Below are 18,147 nucleotides of genomic sequence, written 5' to 3' on the forward strand. Positions count from 1 at the left end.
ACTTAAAATGCAATTGTGCCAGCAATTGTGCCCAGAGCTGCTGCATCTCTTCAGGGCTTCTCCCCATGGGGTGGGAGTGGGGAGATTGGGAGGGGTGGATGGGGTGAGGTGGAATTGGAATTGGGAGGAGTGGAGTGGGGAGGGACTGGGAAGGGAAGAGGAGTGTCTTTGTGACGATCATGGAAGCAATTTTAATGCAGTTGAACAAATCACATTTCGTGATAAATCTATGGCTACAGAGCCAGTAGTTTCCATACAAGAAATCTCCCCAGTCATTCATTATAAGAAGGAAGGACATTGGAGTTCACTGGAGTTTCTGTTCTGACCAAGTCCATGCTCCACCATATTCAGTGGGGTGATATGAAGGAGGTTATAGTTAGGGCTGGTGTTCAGTTGTCAGCTGTGGCTAGTTTACTTGGTCAGCCTGTATGATTTATTTGATTGTTTTTTATTTGTTCATGGGATGTGGGCATCGCTGTCTAAGCCAGCATTTATTGCCCATCCCTAGTTGCCCAGGCTTGCTAGGCCATTTCAGTGGGCATTTTAAGAGTCAACCACATCGCTGTGTGTCCAGAGTCATATGTAGGCCAGACCAGGTAAGGATGGCAGATTTCCTTCCCTAAAGGGCATTAGCGAACCAGATGGGTTTTTACAACAATCGATAATGGTTTCATGGCCATCATTAGACTAGCTTTTAATTCCAGATTTATTAATTGAAGTTAAATTTTATCATCTGCCGTGGTGGGATTCGAACCCATGTCCCCAGAGCATTAGCCTGGATTTCTGGATTACTAGTCCAGTGATATTACTACTATGCCACCTCTTCCCCTAAATGCATACGAGTATATTTTCTAATCTGTCCAGGGGCACCAAAAGTATCATTTCAAATGAAAAGCAGAACACTCAGGGAGACTGAGGTCAGCCACAGTGTCCATTCATAATGATGAAACATGTTGGTTATTAGCCAGATCCCATGTTTTGTTCAGAAACTCCTCCTGAAATGAAGCTAAGAAAACATCATCACAGCTGCAACAGATGTGGAGCACTCCCCCTTCTCCTGAAGGTTACTGATAACTAAATGTCCCTCCCTTGCAGCACTCCTAGTGTACAGAGTGTTCAAGAATGAGAGTAAAACCACAGTGAAGATTCTGCACGCCGCCATCCACCTGATTGCATTGGTGGCAGCCATAGTTGGTAAGTGGCAAAGGACTGTGACACGAGTGCAGTGAGAATGGGAGTGTCAACCTGCAAGGGGGTGTGTGCACGTGTGCGTGCATGTGTAGTGTGCGCGCACATGTGTGTGAGATCATTGCTGAGTTAATGGAAATTAAAATTAGCAGAGAGGAGAGACACTTGAGGGAGAGGGAGAGAGAAAGGAAGGGAAAGAGAGGGAGGTAGAGGGAGAGGGAAGAGGGAGGGAGAGACATGTGGGAAACGGAGAGAAGTAGAATGTGCATGTGAATGAGTACATGGGTGATAAACAAAGCTGTTTTGCTTCTGATTTTTTTCCTCTTGTTTGAATGGTGGAAGGGCCTGAACCAAAACTCTCTGGGTTGTGGTGATCGGGATTGAGATTGAGGCCTGAGTCAAACATCATGGGCTAGATTTCGTGCTGGAGGTGGGGCTCCCAGCTCTGGGCCGAAAAGGTGGGGGAAACGCCAGCCTCTGCTTTTTCGTGCCCCACTTCCCCACCTCCCCGGAGCGATCCTCCGGTCTTTTTAAATCAAAGTTTCAGAGGGCAAGATTCCCATTCCTTTAAAGACAGGGATCCCGCCTCCAAGAGCTGCCGGCCAATCAGAGGGCCAACAGCTCAGCAGTATCAGCAGCACACTGTGAGTGGTGGCCACTGTCAGTACTGCAGAGGCCTCAGAACTAGGCAGCACTGGAGCCCTGGACAAGAGGTAGGTGAGGCGGGGTCGCTGGGGCCAGTCTGGAAGGCCCCGGCGAGGGGGTTTTGGTGGGGTTGTCATGCAGTCCGGGAGGTGAGGGGTCCCGGGAGGTAAAGTTGTTCCCGGTGGGGCTCCTCTGTGGGCCACAAAATGCCCACCCTTCCCCCCAAGGCCCCAGGGAGGGTACTTAATTTTGCAAGGCATCCTCCCCATGTGGTGGAGGCCCCCCGGCTGCAGTAAGATCCCAGCGGCGGTGGGAAGAGGCCCGTAATTGGCCCTTAATAGGCCGTCGTGGCCTATCCTGCCCTCAGGAAGATTGTTGGGTGATGGGGTTGATGGGCCCTCCACCCCACCTCCCCCCCTCCGCTCACCCCGCCACCCAGTGCGAAACTCCGTGCTCCCTCTCGCCTCTGACCCCGCCTCATGGGACCATCACAAAATCCCGGCCCGTGTTTTGACTGGAATTGGCATGCGATACGTGATAGCAAATGTAGACTGTGTGAGATGGCAAATGGGCTCCATGTATCCCAGGGCTCTGTGTGTGATTAGTGACCAGGAATAGGAAGCTGTGATTGTCAACTAGAATTGGAGTGTGTGGACTCTGATTGTGGTTTTTTCCAACTCCTAGGTTTGGTCGCTGTGTTTGGTTTTCACTCAGCGCAGAATATACCCGATATGTACAGCCTGCACAGCTGGTGTGGCCTCATAACCATCATTCTCTTCTGTATACAGGTTAGTAGTGGCCTTCACTGTGCCAGCCCTGACCTTCACTGTGCCACTCCCTGGCCTCCAGGAGAAGTCACCCACAAGCTGCTCCGAGGCAGGGTAGAGTCACCTTGAAATTGGAACTTTACCCAAAAGCTGCTGAGACTCGGGGTCAATTCAAAAATAGCTATCCATCTGAGTTCAAAAATTATTAGGCCAGGGTATTAAGGGATGTGGAACAATAATGGGCAAATGGAGTTAAGATTAATGGTGGAACAAGTTTCAGGGCTGAATGGGCTACTGCTTGGCTGCTGACTGGATTCTCCGAATAAACATCATACATGCTGTAAATCTGGAAATGCTCAGCCAATCCAGCAGCATCAATAGTGAAATAGACGTCAGTCGGTCAATCGATGCTTCAAGTCCAAAGACAGTTCCTCAGGGACCTGATGTTTGGTTTCAGGGCAGGTCCCACACCATGTTTAACAAACAGAGAACAGAGCTTCCAAAACAGTCACATTTGCAAGACGCGAAAACTAAGCAGCCTTAGCAATGGAGAAAAGCCTGTTCATTATCATCACCATAGCAACCATGCTGGCCTTGCTAGTGTGGATGAGCAAATAGCAACTGATCAGAGAAAGTGAATCGATATTGTGAGGAAGTGGGAAACACACTTGGCTCATGGAGGGAGGGTCAGGGGAGGGGACCAAAGGCTATGTGTAAGAGACAAGATTTCAGAAGACTCTTAAAGACAAAGAGGGGAATTTAGAGAGGGAGTTTCAGAAATTGGAAGAATACAAATATGGCCAGAGGTGCTGAATATTTATGCAAACATAATACATGCACATAAAGGGGGACGAGCAGATAGTTGGAGGAATACAGAATCTGTTGGAGTATTTCACAACAACATCTAATGGGAGGGAGCTGGAGTACAAAGAAATTGGGAGGATGAGATGAAGGGATTGAAGTACAGTGAGCTGAGATCCTCAATGCCCTCAAACTACCTGAAGATTTGATTGGAATCACTTGTACTTCCTTATTGATTGACACTGATCCTCCTTCAGGTGTTATTTGTACCATGGCTGTCATGTGCTGCATTAGTATTGGGTTAAAGGTTAAGGAGTCTTTTGTTGACCCTCCTTTTGCAGTGGGTTATGGGACTGACATTCTTCCTGTTTCCTGGTGCGGCCTATTCTCTCCGAGCCTGCTACCTCCCGCTACACGTGTACTTCGGACTCGGACTATTCATTCTGGCTATCGGGACCTCCCTGCTTGGGATCACAGAGAAGCTTTTCTTCTCCATCAGGTAAGAATAGGTGGGGCACTGGAGGGAATAGAGGATATTCGTAAGGTGCTCGAGCAACTTTTGGCATTCACATTAAGGGCACAGTGTCCAAATGAGGCAGAAGATCACATGTTGGATCCCCAGTCTGTACCTAGTTGGCTGATTTCAGCCTGGGTACAGTGCTATAGTTGGTCTCAGTGCCTCAGGGCCTAGGCAGGGGTGTGTTGGGGCAGTGGAATAAGCCATAATACCCTGATGGCTGCCCAGTGATCTCTGTTGGAGAGTTTGTGCAGATAGATGTTGGATGAGGCCAATGCAGAGCAGCCCCTCCCCAACCTTGTTCAGGGTCTTATGAGATGGACAGTCACTATTGCTGGGTAGCAGAGGATGCCTGGCACCTGTGGGCCTGGTCTGCAGGAGGAGACTGCCCACCGCTTGTTGGAACATAGAACAGGAGCGGGCCATTTAGCTCCTTGCATCTGTTCCACCGGTCAATAAGACCATGGATGACCTGTGACCTGTATACCTACCTTTACTCCGTATCCTAAAATACCTTTGGATAACAAAATTCTTCCAGTCTCAGATTTAAAATTTACAATTGATCTGGCATTAATTGCCATTTATGGAAGAGAGTTCCAAACTTCTACCACCTTTTGTGTGTAGAAGTGTTTCCTAATTTCATCCCTGAAAAGTCTTGCTCTAACTTTTAGACTATGTCCCCTAGTCCTAGAATCCCCAACCAGTGGAAATAGTTTCTCTCTATCTATCCTGTCAGTTCCTCTTAATATCTTGAGAACTTCGATCAGATCACCCCTTAACCTGCTAAATTCCAGGGAATACAACACTAATTTATTTAATCTCTCCTCCTAATTTAACTCTTGGATTCTAGGTATCATTCTGATAAATTTATGCTGCACTCCCTCCAAGGCCAATATATCCTTCCTAAGGTGTGGTGCTTAGAACTGCTCAGTCTCCAGGTGTGATCTAACCAGGGCTTTATATAGCTGAAGCATGACTTCTACCCCCTTGTATTCTAGTCCTCTGGATATAAAGGCCAGCATTCCATTAGTCTTTTTGATGACTTTCTGTACCTGTTCATGACATTTTATTGATCTATGTACCTGGACCTCCAAGTCTCTTTGGATCTCCACTGTTTCTAGCTTTTCACCATTTAGAAAGTACCCTGTTCTATACATTTTAGGTCCAAAGTCGATGACTTCAGATTTGCCTACATCAAAATCCATTTGCCACAGTTTTTGTCATTCACTTAATCTATCAATATTTCATTACAATTTTATGATTCCATCTACACTGCTTACAATGCCGCATTTCTTTGTGTCATGGGCAAAATTGGATTTGTGGTTTTCCATTCAATCATCTAAGTCATTAATAAATACGGTGAATAGTTGAGGGCCCAACACAGATCCTTGCAGGACACCACATTCTGCCAATTACAGTACCTGCTCATTATACCTACTCACTGTTTCTTGCTGCTCAGCCAATTTTCTAACCAGCTCAATAATTTGTCTTCAATTCCATGAGTTTCAACTTTAGCTAACAGACTCTCTTCTGAGGGATGTTGTCAAATGCCTTCTGGAAGTCCATATAATTTTTTAAAAATTCGTTCATGGGATGTGGGAGTCGCTGGCTAGGCCAGATTTATTGGCCCATCCGTAATTGCCCTTGAGAAGTTGGTGGAGAGCTGCCTTTTTGAACTGCTGCTGTCCATCTGGTGCGGGTACACCCACAGTGCTGTTAGGGAAGGGGGCTCCAGGATTTAGATCCAGTGACAGTGAAGGAACGGTGATATAGTTCCAAGTCAGGATGGTGTGTGACTTGGAGGGGAACTTGCAGGTGGTGGTGTTCCCATGCATCTGCTGCCCTTGTCTTTTATAGTCTTTCGCAGTGGTACAGGTTGTGGGATTGGAAGGTGCAATCTAAGGAGCCTTGGTGAGTTGCTGCAGTGCATCTTATAGATGGTCCACACTGCTGCCATTGTGTGCTGTTGGTGGATGGAGCAAATGTTTAAGGTGGTGGATGGGGTGCAGATCAAGCGGGCTGCTTTGTTCTGGATGGTGTCGAGCTTCTTTAGTTTTGTTGGAGCTACAGTTATCCAGGCAAGTAGGGAGTACTCCATCACACTACTGACTTGTGCCTTGTAGATGGTGGACAGGCTTTGAGGAGTCGAGAGGTGAGTTACTTGCCCCAGAATTCCCAGCCTCTGACCTGCTCTCGTAGCTACGGTATTTACATGGTTAGTCCAGTTAAGCTTCTGGGCAATGATAACCCCCAGGATGTTGATGATGGGGATTCAGTGATGGTAATGTCATTGAACATCAAGGGGTGGTGGTTAGATTTTCTCTTGTTGGAGATAGTCATTGTCTGGCACTTGTGTGGCACAAATGTTACTTGCCGCTTATCAGCCCAAGCCTGAATGTTGTCCTGGTATGTTGATGTGGACACGGACTGCTTCAGTATCTGAGCAATTGTGAATGGTACTGAACACTGTGTAATCAGCAGCAAACATCCCCACTTCTGATCTTATAATGGAGGGAAGGTCATTGATGAAGCAGTTAAAGATGGTTGGGCCTTGGAATCTAACCTGAAGAGTCCTGCAATGATGTCCTGGGGTTGAGATGACCATCTTCCTTCGTGCTAGGTATGACTCCAACAGTGAAGAGTTTTCCCCCTGTTTCACATTCACTCAAATTTTGCTAGGACTCCTTGAAGCCACACACTATCAAATTTTGCTTTGATGCCAAGCGCAGTCACTTTCACCTGACCTCTTGAATTCAGCTCTGTTCTCCATGAACACAAGAATTAGGAGCAAAAGTTGGGCATTCGACCCTTCGGATCTGCCCCACCATTCGATAAGATCATGGCTGATCTGCATGTGGCCACAAGTCCACTTTCCTGTCTACCCCCCCATAACCCTTGACTCCCTTGTCAATCAAATATTTATCTAACTCCGCCTTGAATATATTCAATGACTCTGCCTCTACTGCTCTCTGGGGAAGAGAATTCCACAGACTAATGATCCTCAGAAAAATAAATTTCTCCTCATCTCCATCTTAAATGGGAGACCCGCTAATTATTAAACTGTGTCCATTAGTTCTAGACTCCCCCACAAGGAGAAGCATCCATCCTGTCAAGTCCCCTCAGCATATTATATGTACAATAAGATCATCTTTCATACTTCTAAATTCCAATGGGTATAGGCCCAACTTGCTCAACGTTTCTTCATAAGATAATCCCTTCTTTCCAGGAATCAGTTGAGTGAACCTTCTCTGAACTGCTTCTAATGCAATTATATCCTTTGTTAATTAAGGAGACCAAATCTGTCACGGTACTCCAGATGTGGTCTCACAAAGGCCCGGTACAGCTGTTGCAACACTTCCCTACTTTTATACTTGATTCTTCTTGCAATAAACCCTACCTTTCCATTTTCCTTCCTAATCACTTGTTGTACCTGCGTACTAACTTCTTGTGATTCATGTACCAGGACACCCAGTTCCCTCTGTACCGTAGAGTTCTGCAGTCTCTCTCCACTTAAATAATATACTGCTTTTCCATTCTTCCTGCCAAAGTGGACATTTTCCACATTATACTCCATCTGCCAAATTTTTGCCCACTCACACAGCCTATATAAATCCCCTATTGGACTCTTTATATCCTCTTGACAACTTACTTTCCTACATATCTTTGTGTCATCAGCAAATTTAGCAATCATACTTTCGGTCCCTTCATCCAAGTCATTGATATAGATTGTAAATAATTGAGGCCCCAACAATGATCCCTGTAATGAATTCTTTATGTTGTCTGATGCAACATAAATGAGATGTGTGGAGTCCAGTTGGTTGAAGATCTCAAATAGGTTTATTGCAGCTAAATATTAGAACCATAGAAAAATTATGGCACAGAAGGAGGCCATTTAGCTCATCATGTCCGTGCCGGCTGAAAAAACTAGCCACCCAATCTAATCCTACCTTCCAGCACCTGGTCCACAGCCTTGCAGGTTACAGCACTTCAGATGCATGTCCAGGTACCTTTTAAATGAGTTGAAGGTTTCTGCCTCCACCACCATTCCTGGCAGGGAATTCCAGACACTCACCACCCTCTGGGTGAAAAAGTTTTCCTTCATGTCCCCTCTAAATCTTTCTACTAATCACCTTAAATCTGTGCCCCCTGGTAATTGACCTCTCCAGTAGGGGAACAGGTCCTTCCTGTCTACTCTATCTAGGTCCCTCAAATTTTGTACACCTCGATTAAGTCACCCCTCAGCCTCCTCTGTTCCAAAGAAAACAACCCTAGCCTTCCAATCTTTCCTCATATACAGTACAGAGCTATTTATAGAACCTTCCTCTAGGTGTTACAGTTGCAGAGTGACTCTGGCTTTGAGTCACATGATTACATTCTGGTACTTAGCTCATTAGCATACTAATATCACTGTTAAAAGCAATCATACAACAATCCCTGTAATGCTCCACTAGTTAGAGCTTGCTAACCTGAAAATGACCCATTTATCCTTACTCTCTGCCTCTTGTTAGCTTACCAATCCTCTATCCATGGCAATATACTATCCCCTACACCATGAGGCTCTTATTTTGTGTAGTAACCTTTCATGTTGCACCTTATCAAAAACCTTTTGGAAATCCAAGTACACCACATTTACAGGCCCCTATATCCACCTTGTTTGTTACTTCCTCAAAGAACTCTAATAAATTAGTCAAACATGATTTCCTTTTCATAAAACCATGTTGACTCTGCCTGATTGTATTATGATTTTCTAAATGTCCTGCTTTACTTCCTTAATTATGGATTTTAGCATTTTCCCTATGACAGATGTTAGGCTAACTGGCCTATACTTTCCTGCTTTCTGTCTCCCTCCTTTCTTGAAGAGAGTTGTGACATTAGCAATTTTCCAATCTGCTGGGACCTTTCTAGATTCTAGGGAATTTTGGAAGATTACAACCAATTTATCTATTTCTGCAGCCGCCACTTTTAAGACCCTAGGATACAGGCCATCAGGTCCAGGTGCCTTGTCAGCCTTTGGTTCTAATAGTTTTCCCAGTACCTTTTCCCTAGTGATTGTGATAGATTTAAGTTTCTCCCTCCCTTTTATCTCTTGATTTTCAAGTATTCTTGGGATATTTTTTGTGTCTGCTACAGTGAAAATACAAAAATACAAAATACCTGTTCAACACTTCCACCATTTTCTTGTTTCCCATTATTAATTCCCCCATCTCACCCTCTAAGGGACCAACACTCACTTTAGTTACTTGTTTCCTTTTTAAATACCTGTAGAGTGAATTGAATAGGCTTAAAGACTGGCATCTGTGATGCTGGGGACCTCAGGAGGAGCCGGAGATGGATCATCCACTCAGTACTTCTTGCTGAAGATGGTTGCAAATGCTTCAGCCTTAACTTTTGTACTGACGTTCTGGGTTCCGCCATCATTGAGGATGGGGATGTTTATGGAGCCTGCTCCTCCGGTTAGTTAATTGTCCACCACCATTCATTCTGGATGTGGCGGGACTGCAAGAGCTTTGATCTAATCCATTGGTTGTGGGATCTCTTAACTCTGTCTATAACATGCTGCTTCTGCTGTTTAGCGTGCATGTAATCCTGTGTTGTAGCTTCACCAGGTTGGCACTTCATTTTAAGGTATGCCTGGTGCTGCTCCTGGCATGTTCTCCTGCACTCCTCATTGAACCAGGGTTGGTCCCCTGGCTTGATGGTGATGGTAGAGTGAGGGATATGCCAGACCCTGAAGTTACAGGTTATGGCTGAGTACAATTCTGCTGCTGCTGCTGATGGCCCACAGTGCCTCATGGATGCCCAGTTTTGAGCTGCTAGATCTGTTCTGAATCTATCCCATTTAGCCATTTAGCACTGGAACATTGCCACACAACAGTGTGAAGATGATAAATAACATCCAAATGTCATTCCCCGTCCACTACTTCAGTCACTTCTTCGAAAACAATCACATTCATCAGGCATGACCTACCCTTTACAAATCCATGTTGGCTTTCTCTGATCAACTGAAACTTATCATGGTATTAGTCACCCTATCCTTAATTATAGACTATAGTAAGTTCCCAACAACAGGGGTTAGGTTAACCGATCTATAATACCCTCGTCTTCGTCTCTCACCTTTCTTAAATGGCAGAGTGACATGGGCAATTTTTCAATCTAAAGGAATGGTTTCCGAATTGAGAGAGCTTTGGGAGATTATAGTTAGGGCATTTGCAATGTTCTCACCTCCTTGTTTTAAAACCCTGGGATGGAAACCATCTGTCCTGTGAATTTGTCAAGCTTTGGTGCCATTATTTTCTTCATTGGTGTTATTTTCCTTATGTTAATTTTGGTGAGTCCCTGTCGCTGATTGAGTGGGCGGTTTTCAAGGAGGAGTCAGGTCTTTAAGTGAACAGGGTAGAAACATAAAAAAAACAACATTTTGTGAAAATAAAATCTGGGTTTGGCACAAATAGGAAAGGAGTGCAGTCTGACAGGTCAAAGGGAATTCTGAGCTGGCCATGTCATGTTGTTTGCTCCTCCCAATTCCTGTGATGCTCCAGCATCTATGGAAAAACATGTGTTTAGTTTTGCTTCATCTAGAGGAGCTGTTCCTGGTGTCTATTTTCTGATACTGAGTTCGATCAGTTCTTCCAAGCTTTTTTTAAACAGTTTGCATGTTTTGTTATTTAGATTTTTCTGGCACGTTTCTGGATATTTGATCTTTTTCAGGTTTCTATTTTGGGACTTGGGCATTGACAGCTCTTATTAATGGCAGGTGTAGTTCCAGGAAATTTCCTTCTGTTTTATTGAAAATGAAGAGACCTGATTTTCATAGGACTCTGCCCCCCGCCGCACAAGGTAACAACCATGCCCCGGGCGTAAAGGTGAGTGAAAGTGGGGTGGAGACCTATGACACTGGGTCTTTGCCCCCTTTACATTGCTCTGAGATGTCCAGCATTTCCTGTTCTACAGGCAGGTCAAGACTGGCTCTGTACCTAATATAGACACGGGTCAACCATTCCCACAGATTGGCGGGGAGGGAGATTCCTGTTCATTGTATGATATTTTATGAAAACGTATTGGTTAGAAATGTTGGAGATGGCATATAAAGGCTGTTTGACCGAGAGTCAAGCATCATCCAATTGGGTGATTCTCAGACACATGGGAACACCACCACCTGCAAGTTCCCCTCCAAGTCACACACCATCCTGACTTGGAACAATATCGCCGTTCCTTCACTGCCGTTGGATCAAAATCGTGGAACTCCTTCTCTGACAGCACTGTGGGTGTACCTGCATCAGGTGGACTGCAACAGTTCAAGAAGGCAGCTCACCAACAACCTCTCAAGGGCAATTAGGGATGGTCAGTAAATGCCGGCCTGGCCAGTGCTGTCCAGATCCCATGAAAGAATAACATTGGTGTGGGAAGGTGGAGCATTGTGGGGAGGATGTGTCAGGCAGGAGTGTGGGGGTGGTTGGAGGCAGAAGGTCATGTGATAAAACTTCCAGGAATATGTACTATACTGGTCAGTGTGCTGTTAATATTAAATGAGGATAGTAGACTTTGGGTCAAAGTAACAGGAGTTTATTTACAGGGGTCTTATCTCTAATGTATCTACATTAACACTGAGCAATACGAGGTTCAGGCTCATGACATCACATCCTGTAATGATGCTTAAGGTCTATATACATAATCTACCCATAAACAGCTTATGGACATTATACCACAGAATATGTCCAAACAAGTGTTGACAACTGTTACGACCAGGTGAGAAAGGGATCTAGGGGTTCCCTCTCGGCCTTTACCCAGTTTGACCATAACAGGTTTAATTTTTAAAACACTGTGTTTTAGCTTCCCCTCAATGAATTCTTGTTCACTGCTCTCCAATTGTAATGGCAAAGAAATCAACCAGACAGGTTTTCTTAGATTTAACCAAGAAAGGTGTAAGTTTATTAACCTTAAAACTCTAATTCAGTTAAAACTACTACGAATACACGACGCGACCACGCCAGCATGCATACACAATAAACGCACACACAGATAGAGACAGAAGAGGAGAAAGAATAAAGGGGAAAAGTTTGAGTTTTGAGTTCGATGTAGTCCAGAGCAGTGAAATCTTGCTGTTTTGTTGGGGCCCAGTGCACACTTTCAAACTTGTTTCGATGTAGGAGTCGTCTGTCTTGATGTTTAAGTGGCTTCAGTGGATCTGAAAATTGCAGTCTGACTCAAACAGTTCTGTGGACACAATTCAAAAACCCTGGGCCAGCAGATTGGTCATGTAACTAGTTTTTTTCAACACATTCTCCTGCCTTTTTTGTGGATTCTCCATCTTAACAGACACCCTCAGTGGAGGGGAGGAGGGGGGAGTGGGGTGGGGATGGAATGCTGGCTTGTTACACATTCAATGTCTGGTGATCAAAATTCATTTGGGTTAATTTGATCAAGGAGCAGTTCCATTGTCTCCTCCAGGCAACTGTCTCTTAGAATGCAAATGTTTCCAGCCACTGCTGTAATCTCTTTAAATAAGTCATATTTTCAGACAAGCAACAGTTCAGAATTAATGTTTCATATGATGAAGTTAATATGCCTCATTCTTGGCAGGTGGGGTTTTCATGACAACAACCCTACCAGATGCTGAGGTTCAGATTGTCAAGGTTTGTAATTGGATTACCCTTTCCTTTGCAGAGACACCTACTCGAAGTTCGCGCCCGAGGGAGTCCTGGCCAATGTGCTGGGCCTGGTGCTGGTCGGGTTTGGATTAACGGTCGGTTATATCGTGACACGCAGTGAGTGGAAGCGGGTCACAAACCCCGAGGAGGAGGCCCTCTCCATGCATTTCAAAACCCTGACTGAGAGGGACAGCCCCGATTCACCTCAGGGATCATAAAGGTCAAAATTCAAATCAATAGCATCATGTGAATACAAATAACAACCCTGGTGATGCTATATGAGTGAATGACTGTAAAAAGCACAGGGTTGTTGATGTCTCAACTCTGTCTCTTTTTGGTTAATAAGACCTGTGCTGATTTTCTTCTCTACTGCCAAGTTATCTCATCCCCCCAGCAGATTGTATTTGGGGTGCATCAGTGGTTGTCATATCCCAGCAACATGGAAGAAGATAAAGCTGGATGAATTAAAGGGTAATAATTAAAAATTTACACTGGAGAACTGGATGGTGCAATGGGCCAGTCCATTGGGTCTCACACCTCTGAGACCAAACCCAGCCCAGGATGTAAGGGCCTTGTGTGGAATGAGCTTGAGTAGTCTCAGCCCAGTTCCTACAGTGATACCAGAGAGGGTGTAGGAAGGCAGGTGTAGGAGAGGGGAACAATATCATACTGGGACAATAAGAGGTTCTCTCGAGGTTGTGGCTGGGGCATGGGATTAGGCCAAAATAGTGTGGGCTGTACTGTGCCGCCATACCTGGCCTATGTGATATTGGCAATAGGTTCCCCAGCAACAGATCTCTTAGCTTCACACATACAGAATCAAATTAAATCTTACACCCGAGGAGTAGAGGAGTCTTTGAGAACGTTCCAAATATATCGGTAAGATTGACCAATTGCCTTGAATTGATTACTTCCTGTCTGCACCAGATGTACTTCACTGACTATAAAGCACTTTTAGGGCATCCTGACGTTGTGAAAGGTGCTATATAAATGCAAATCTTTTTTTGCTTTGATGGCTGAGTAGATGTTGTCCTTGTTCCGTGTCAAGGCACTGTCCAGCAGAGAAACCTGGGCAGCGATGAGGAGCAGGAACCCTGGCTGATTTACCCTCCACTAACCCAGGGATTTCAGTCAAAGAGTCCAGAATCTCAGCACAGCTGGAACACCAAACTAAGCCACAGATCAGGAATTCAAGCCATCTGATCTGTATGGTTCAGTTTCACATGACCAAACCCGTGTGAGTTATTGGGTGAGTAAAACAAAAACTGGGTAGGCCGAGCCACCTAGTCCCTGACAGCAGTCAGTCAGACAGGGACTGACTATTCCCTCACTCACTGGACTGCTCTCTTTGGGCCGGATTTCTGCAGCTCGTTGGGGCGGGACTGGAGGCAAGTGGGCTGGCAATCCTGGTTCCTCCGCCAAGCCATTTTCAAAAAGGCTGGGTCAGGGTCAGAAAGGCTACCCGTCTGCAATCGGTGGACTATTCCGGCTCCTCTCCCACGCTGGCTGGAATTTTCCATTTGGAAGGTGATCCCCCTGCAGTGGCCGACAGCCAGTGAGAGGAGACAGCCTCCTGGCAGCAGACCTGGGGTGAGGTGGGGGGAACAGTGGTGGTAGAGCTCCAGTGGGCTTGTAAAAACTGGCCTCCTCCTCACAGCTGCCATACCACAAAGGCCATAGTTGCGGCCACAAGGCCAACATGTGGAGGGATTCCCCCTCCATGAGGATGCCCTGGCAGCTGTGGCCTCATTCTATCTTTATATTTTTAAAAAGTGTTCAGAGGACACCTCAAATTGGAGGGGTCCTCTCTCTCCCTTATGTACATCGGCAGATCCCACCTCTCATAGTGGGGGCTGCTGATGTGTCATTGCTAGAGAGCCTCTGACTGGCCCTCCAGCCTCCGGAGCCTGCCCACCATCCTTAATTGGATGGCGATCATGTCCTCTGACCATTAATTGGCCTAGCACTGAAAAGTTATTTCTGATGCAGTGCGGGGTCAGGACAGAGAAGGTCTCACGACATCGAGAGGGAAAATTCAGCCTGGTTGCTGCAGACTTGCTGCAGGGGTTTTAAAGGAGAGGCCATCACTGCATTGCCTACTGATCTCTGCACTCCCAAGGACGTGTCACTAACTGTCGAACAAGTGCCCCTCCTAATGTACCGTCACATCCGCTTCCCTCACTCCAGAGGGTAGAAAGCTCCACAAGGAGCATCTTTATTCAAGTGTTAAATGGGTGCTACGCATATCAATTAAGCAGCAAGACAACCTATGCCCGATCAACACAGGCATTCGGCCCAGTGCTGAACTCGTCAGGCCCATTTTCTTGGCATTCTGGATACCGCTTGAAACAGGCACTAGACCTCTTGGATGTTAATTAGGAGCTGAAAGGACCCCCATGCCAAATTGTGCCATCTCTGGGACAGAGTTGTGAGCCAAGTGCAAAAGCTAGTCTGACCATGACCTACGATACTGAAGGGCAGTTGCAATTTCAGGACAGTCTTTTGGATAAGATGTTAAACAAGATCCCATGCAGGTGGATATTAAAGATGCCATGGCACCATTTGTCTTCTCCTGGTGTCTTGCCCAACATTCCTCCCTCAGCTTACACCACTGAAAATAGACTGGAAACCTGGTCATTCGCCTCACTGGAAAGGGACTGTCTACTGCACTCCAAATAGTGGTGGTGTAGAAATAATTTGTCTTTTTGTTCCTTTTCTATCTCAATACGGTGGAACCGCTCTCCAACCTTGGTCTTCCCTTCCTCTGAAAGATTTCTTTTTCCACCTCTTTCCATTCCAGGATTTGAAGACTATGAAACTCCTCTTCTCCCTCCTTCCTCTAAGCTTTCAAAGTCCAGTCTCAGCGTCATGAACCACCACTGCCTAATTGGCCTCCTCTTTCCCGCTGGCTGATACCTGCACTATGGATCTTTAGTCTCTTTCAAATGAAGTAGCCCAGAATTGTACTGGCTTGGATACAGATGGTTCGGTCGACAGGGCTGGGACCAATGACATTATTAGTTAAAAAGTTCTGTTTGTGGTCAAAGTAACCGACATGTGTGAGGGCATCAAATGGTGCCCTCAGCCCAGTGCCAAGCCTCTCTTACAGGTACAACCTTTAACCTGCCTTATTTATTTTCAATTATCATATTGAACAAGAGTTATATTTGTATTCACTTGATGATTTTATTCAGTGAGGGGTAAATTTAGCCTAACCCCACCCTTCGGGAATGGGGTAACAAGCATGGGTGTCCAACTGCCCAGCACCCACTGGGAGAGTTGGGTTAAAATGAGCCCTACTGTGATTGAAGATGCTGCATTCGTGGGTCTCAAATACTTCTTGCTTACATTGCCTTTGTCAAAGGGACACTGCTCAGCGAAATGTTCCCTCTTCCTGCTTTGCAAATACTGAAGACTTTCCCATAACACAACTAGGGTTGCCAACTCTGCTTGGATGTATTCCTGGAGTGTTTGTCACATGACTTCCCTCATCCAGCTGCCCTGCTGTTACTGTCTTACCATTGACCAGCTGCCAAATCAATCCCTTCCCCACCAATTGGTAAGAGATCAGACTCTCCAGTGCATGATGGGATGAATGGTGACTGTTATAAAACAGCCGTGTTTCCAATATTTTTATAAAAGTATTCAAAGGAAATTTAAAGAAACAATTTTCTTAATGGCTCTCTGATATTATTTCCTAGGTTGTTCTCAGCAGTTACCTGGAAACTAATGGGTGGCGCAGTGGTTAGCACCGTAGCCTCAGAGCTCCAGCGACCCGGGTTCAGTTCTGGGTACTGCCTGTGCGGAGTTTGCAAGTTCTCCCTGTGTCTGCGTGGGTTTCTGCCGAGTGCCCCGGTTTCCTCCCACAGCCAAAGACTTGCAGGTTGATAGGTAAATTGGCCATTGTAAATTGCCCTGAGTGTAGGTAAGTGGTAGGAGAATGGTGGGGATGTGGAGAATTTGGGATTAATGTAGGATTAGTATAAATGGGTGGTTGTTGGTCGGCACAGACTCGGTGGGCCGAAGGGCCTGTTTCAGTGCTGTATAAAAAGATAAATTTTAAAAAAAAATCTTTAATTTCTGGAGACTCCAGGGCAATCCTTGAGTGTTGGCTACCCAATACCCAGTGTTTAGAGAAACCATCTCCTCTTGAAAAATATTTTGTTTCCCATAATTTGTAGTCTTCACATTCCACTGCACTTCCTCCAGTCAGAGGGAGGTGATCCAGCCATTACTCTAACCCCCAGGCAGAACAGAGCAGTTTTCCTCTGGCCTCGTATTGTCCTGATCCACAATCTCATTCTAGCACCACAGGACAGTTGGTATGGCAAATGGGGGAAAATGGTGGATGGGCGCTGTTTAGCGCCAGGAGACATTGCTGGGCAAGTGTGATAGTAGAACTGTTTGATGCACAAATCAAACTGCGTTGTTCACGCTGAAGTCATAAAAAGAGCCCCTGCATTCCCTCTTCAATTGTCTCAAATCACCACAACAAGGAGATAGCAATTCAGACACAGATGGGAAGGGGGGTAAGGGAGTGATAATTGTGCTAATCTTTACCTAATCACGTGCCCTGGGAGTGTTTGATAGGACAGTGTAAAGGGAGCTTTACTCTGTATCTCATAAAACAGTACCTGGTAACTGTCATGCACAGCAAGTGATAATACAGCAGTGACTAATTGAAGTATTGACATTTCTATACATGCAAGAAGCAAAATTGTGCAGGAAATCTGAAACAGCAAGTACCAGCAGACCAGTTAGGACCATTTAAGATGTAGACCCACTATCAGGTCCTGACCTGAAATGTTAACTCCTCAATATTCTGCAGAGATGTTACCTGACCTGCTGGGTGCTTCCTGCACGATTTTGTGTTTTTTTGATTTATAAAATTCCTTCCACCTTTTCTTTCATGAGGAAACGCTGGGATAGTTCTGTGAGAATCCAGGAGCAGGGATTTGCAAGCAGAGAATACAATGTCAATTACAGGGCTTCAACAGTTTACCCCTAACTGTCCAACCCATGCTTGTCACTAGTGAGACTGAACCGCACAAGTTAGGCCTCACACTAGTATTGAAGTTTGTTGATTAAATATCAAGTATTCCGACCAGCACGGAGCCGTGATGGTGTCAAGAGAAACAGAAGGAGACGAAGAGGGATATCAGCATCCCACCATCTGTTTGTTCATTTCTCTGTGAATGGTTTCAGCTGAAAATGTGTCTGTTGGTTAAATATTTGTTTGTGCACTTTGTTCTGTGTCATATCATTAGGTTATCAAATAAACGTTGCAGCAAAAATCAACTCAGTGTGCGGCGTGCTCCTAACCTGCAGGGTTGGTAGACCCATTTGTTAAGCTGTGTGCCAACCCAATCTCAAAGACCTCCCTCCTTCCTCTGCGTGGGTTTCATTTCTCTAATAACTGAGGTTTAAAACCAGGGGCCTGATCATTGGGAATTTCTAGAGGGATTTACCCAATCAATCAATCACCTTTAGGGATGGGCAACAAATATTGACCCTGCCAGCGATGCTCACATCCCATGAAAGAATAAAAAAACTTTGGGATGGAGGATAGGTGAGAAGCGAA

The 18,147-nt window shown here is 45.4% G+C and overlaps 1 protein-coding gene across 1 annotated transcript in view; it reads left to right on the forward strand.

Moving 5' to 3' along the window:
• The window catches only part of cyb561 (cytochrome b561), a 31,460-nt gene extending 13,596 nt beyond the window's left edge, over positions 1 to 17,864 (forward strand). Inside the window, exons 3-6 of the mRNA XM_068013143.1 lie at positions 1,096 to 1,194; positions 2,518 to 2,621; positions 3,743 to 3,900; positions 12,583 to 17,864. Coding sequence (XP_067869244.1) covers positions 1,096 to 1,194; positions 2,518 to 2,621; positions 3,743 to 3,900; positions 12,583 to 12,784 — 563 coding nt within the window. The 3' untranslated portion in view covers positions 12,785 to 17,864. The remainder of the gene's footprint in view (positions 1 to 1,095; positions 1,195 to 2,517; positions 2,622 to 3,742; positions 3,901 to 12,582) is intronic.
• The last annotated feature ends 283 nt before the right edge of the window (positions 17,865 to 18,147 follow it).

This window comes from Heterodontus francisci, chromosome 33, assembly GCF_036365525.1.
Source record: "Heterodontus francisci isolate sHetFra1 chromosome 33, sHetFra1.hap1, whole genome shotgun sequence".
NCBI lineage: Eukaryota > Metazoa > Chordata > Chondrichthyes > Heterodontiformes > Heterodontidae > Heterodontus > Heterodontus francisci.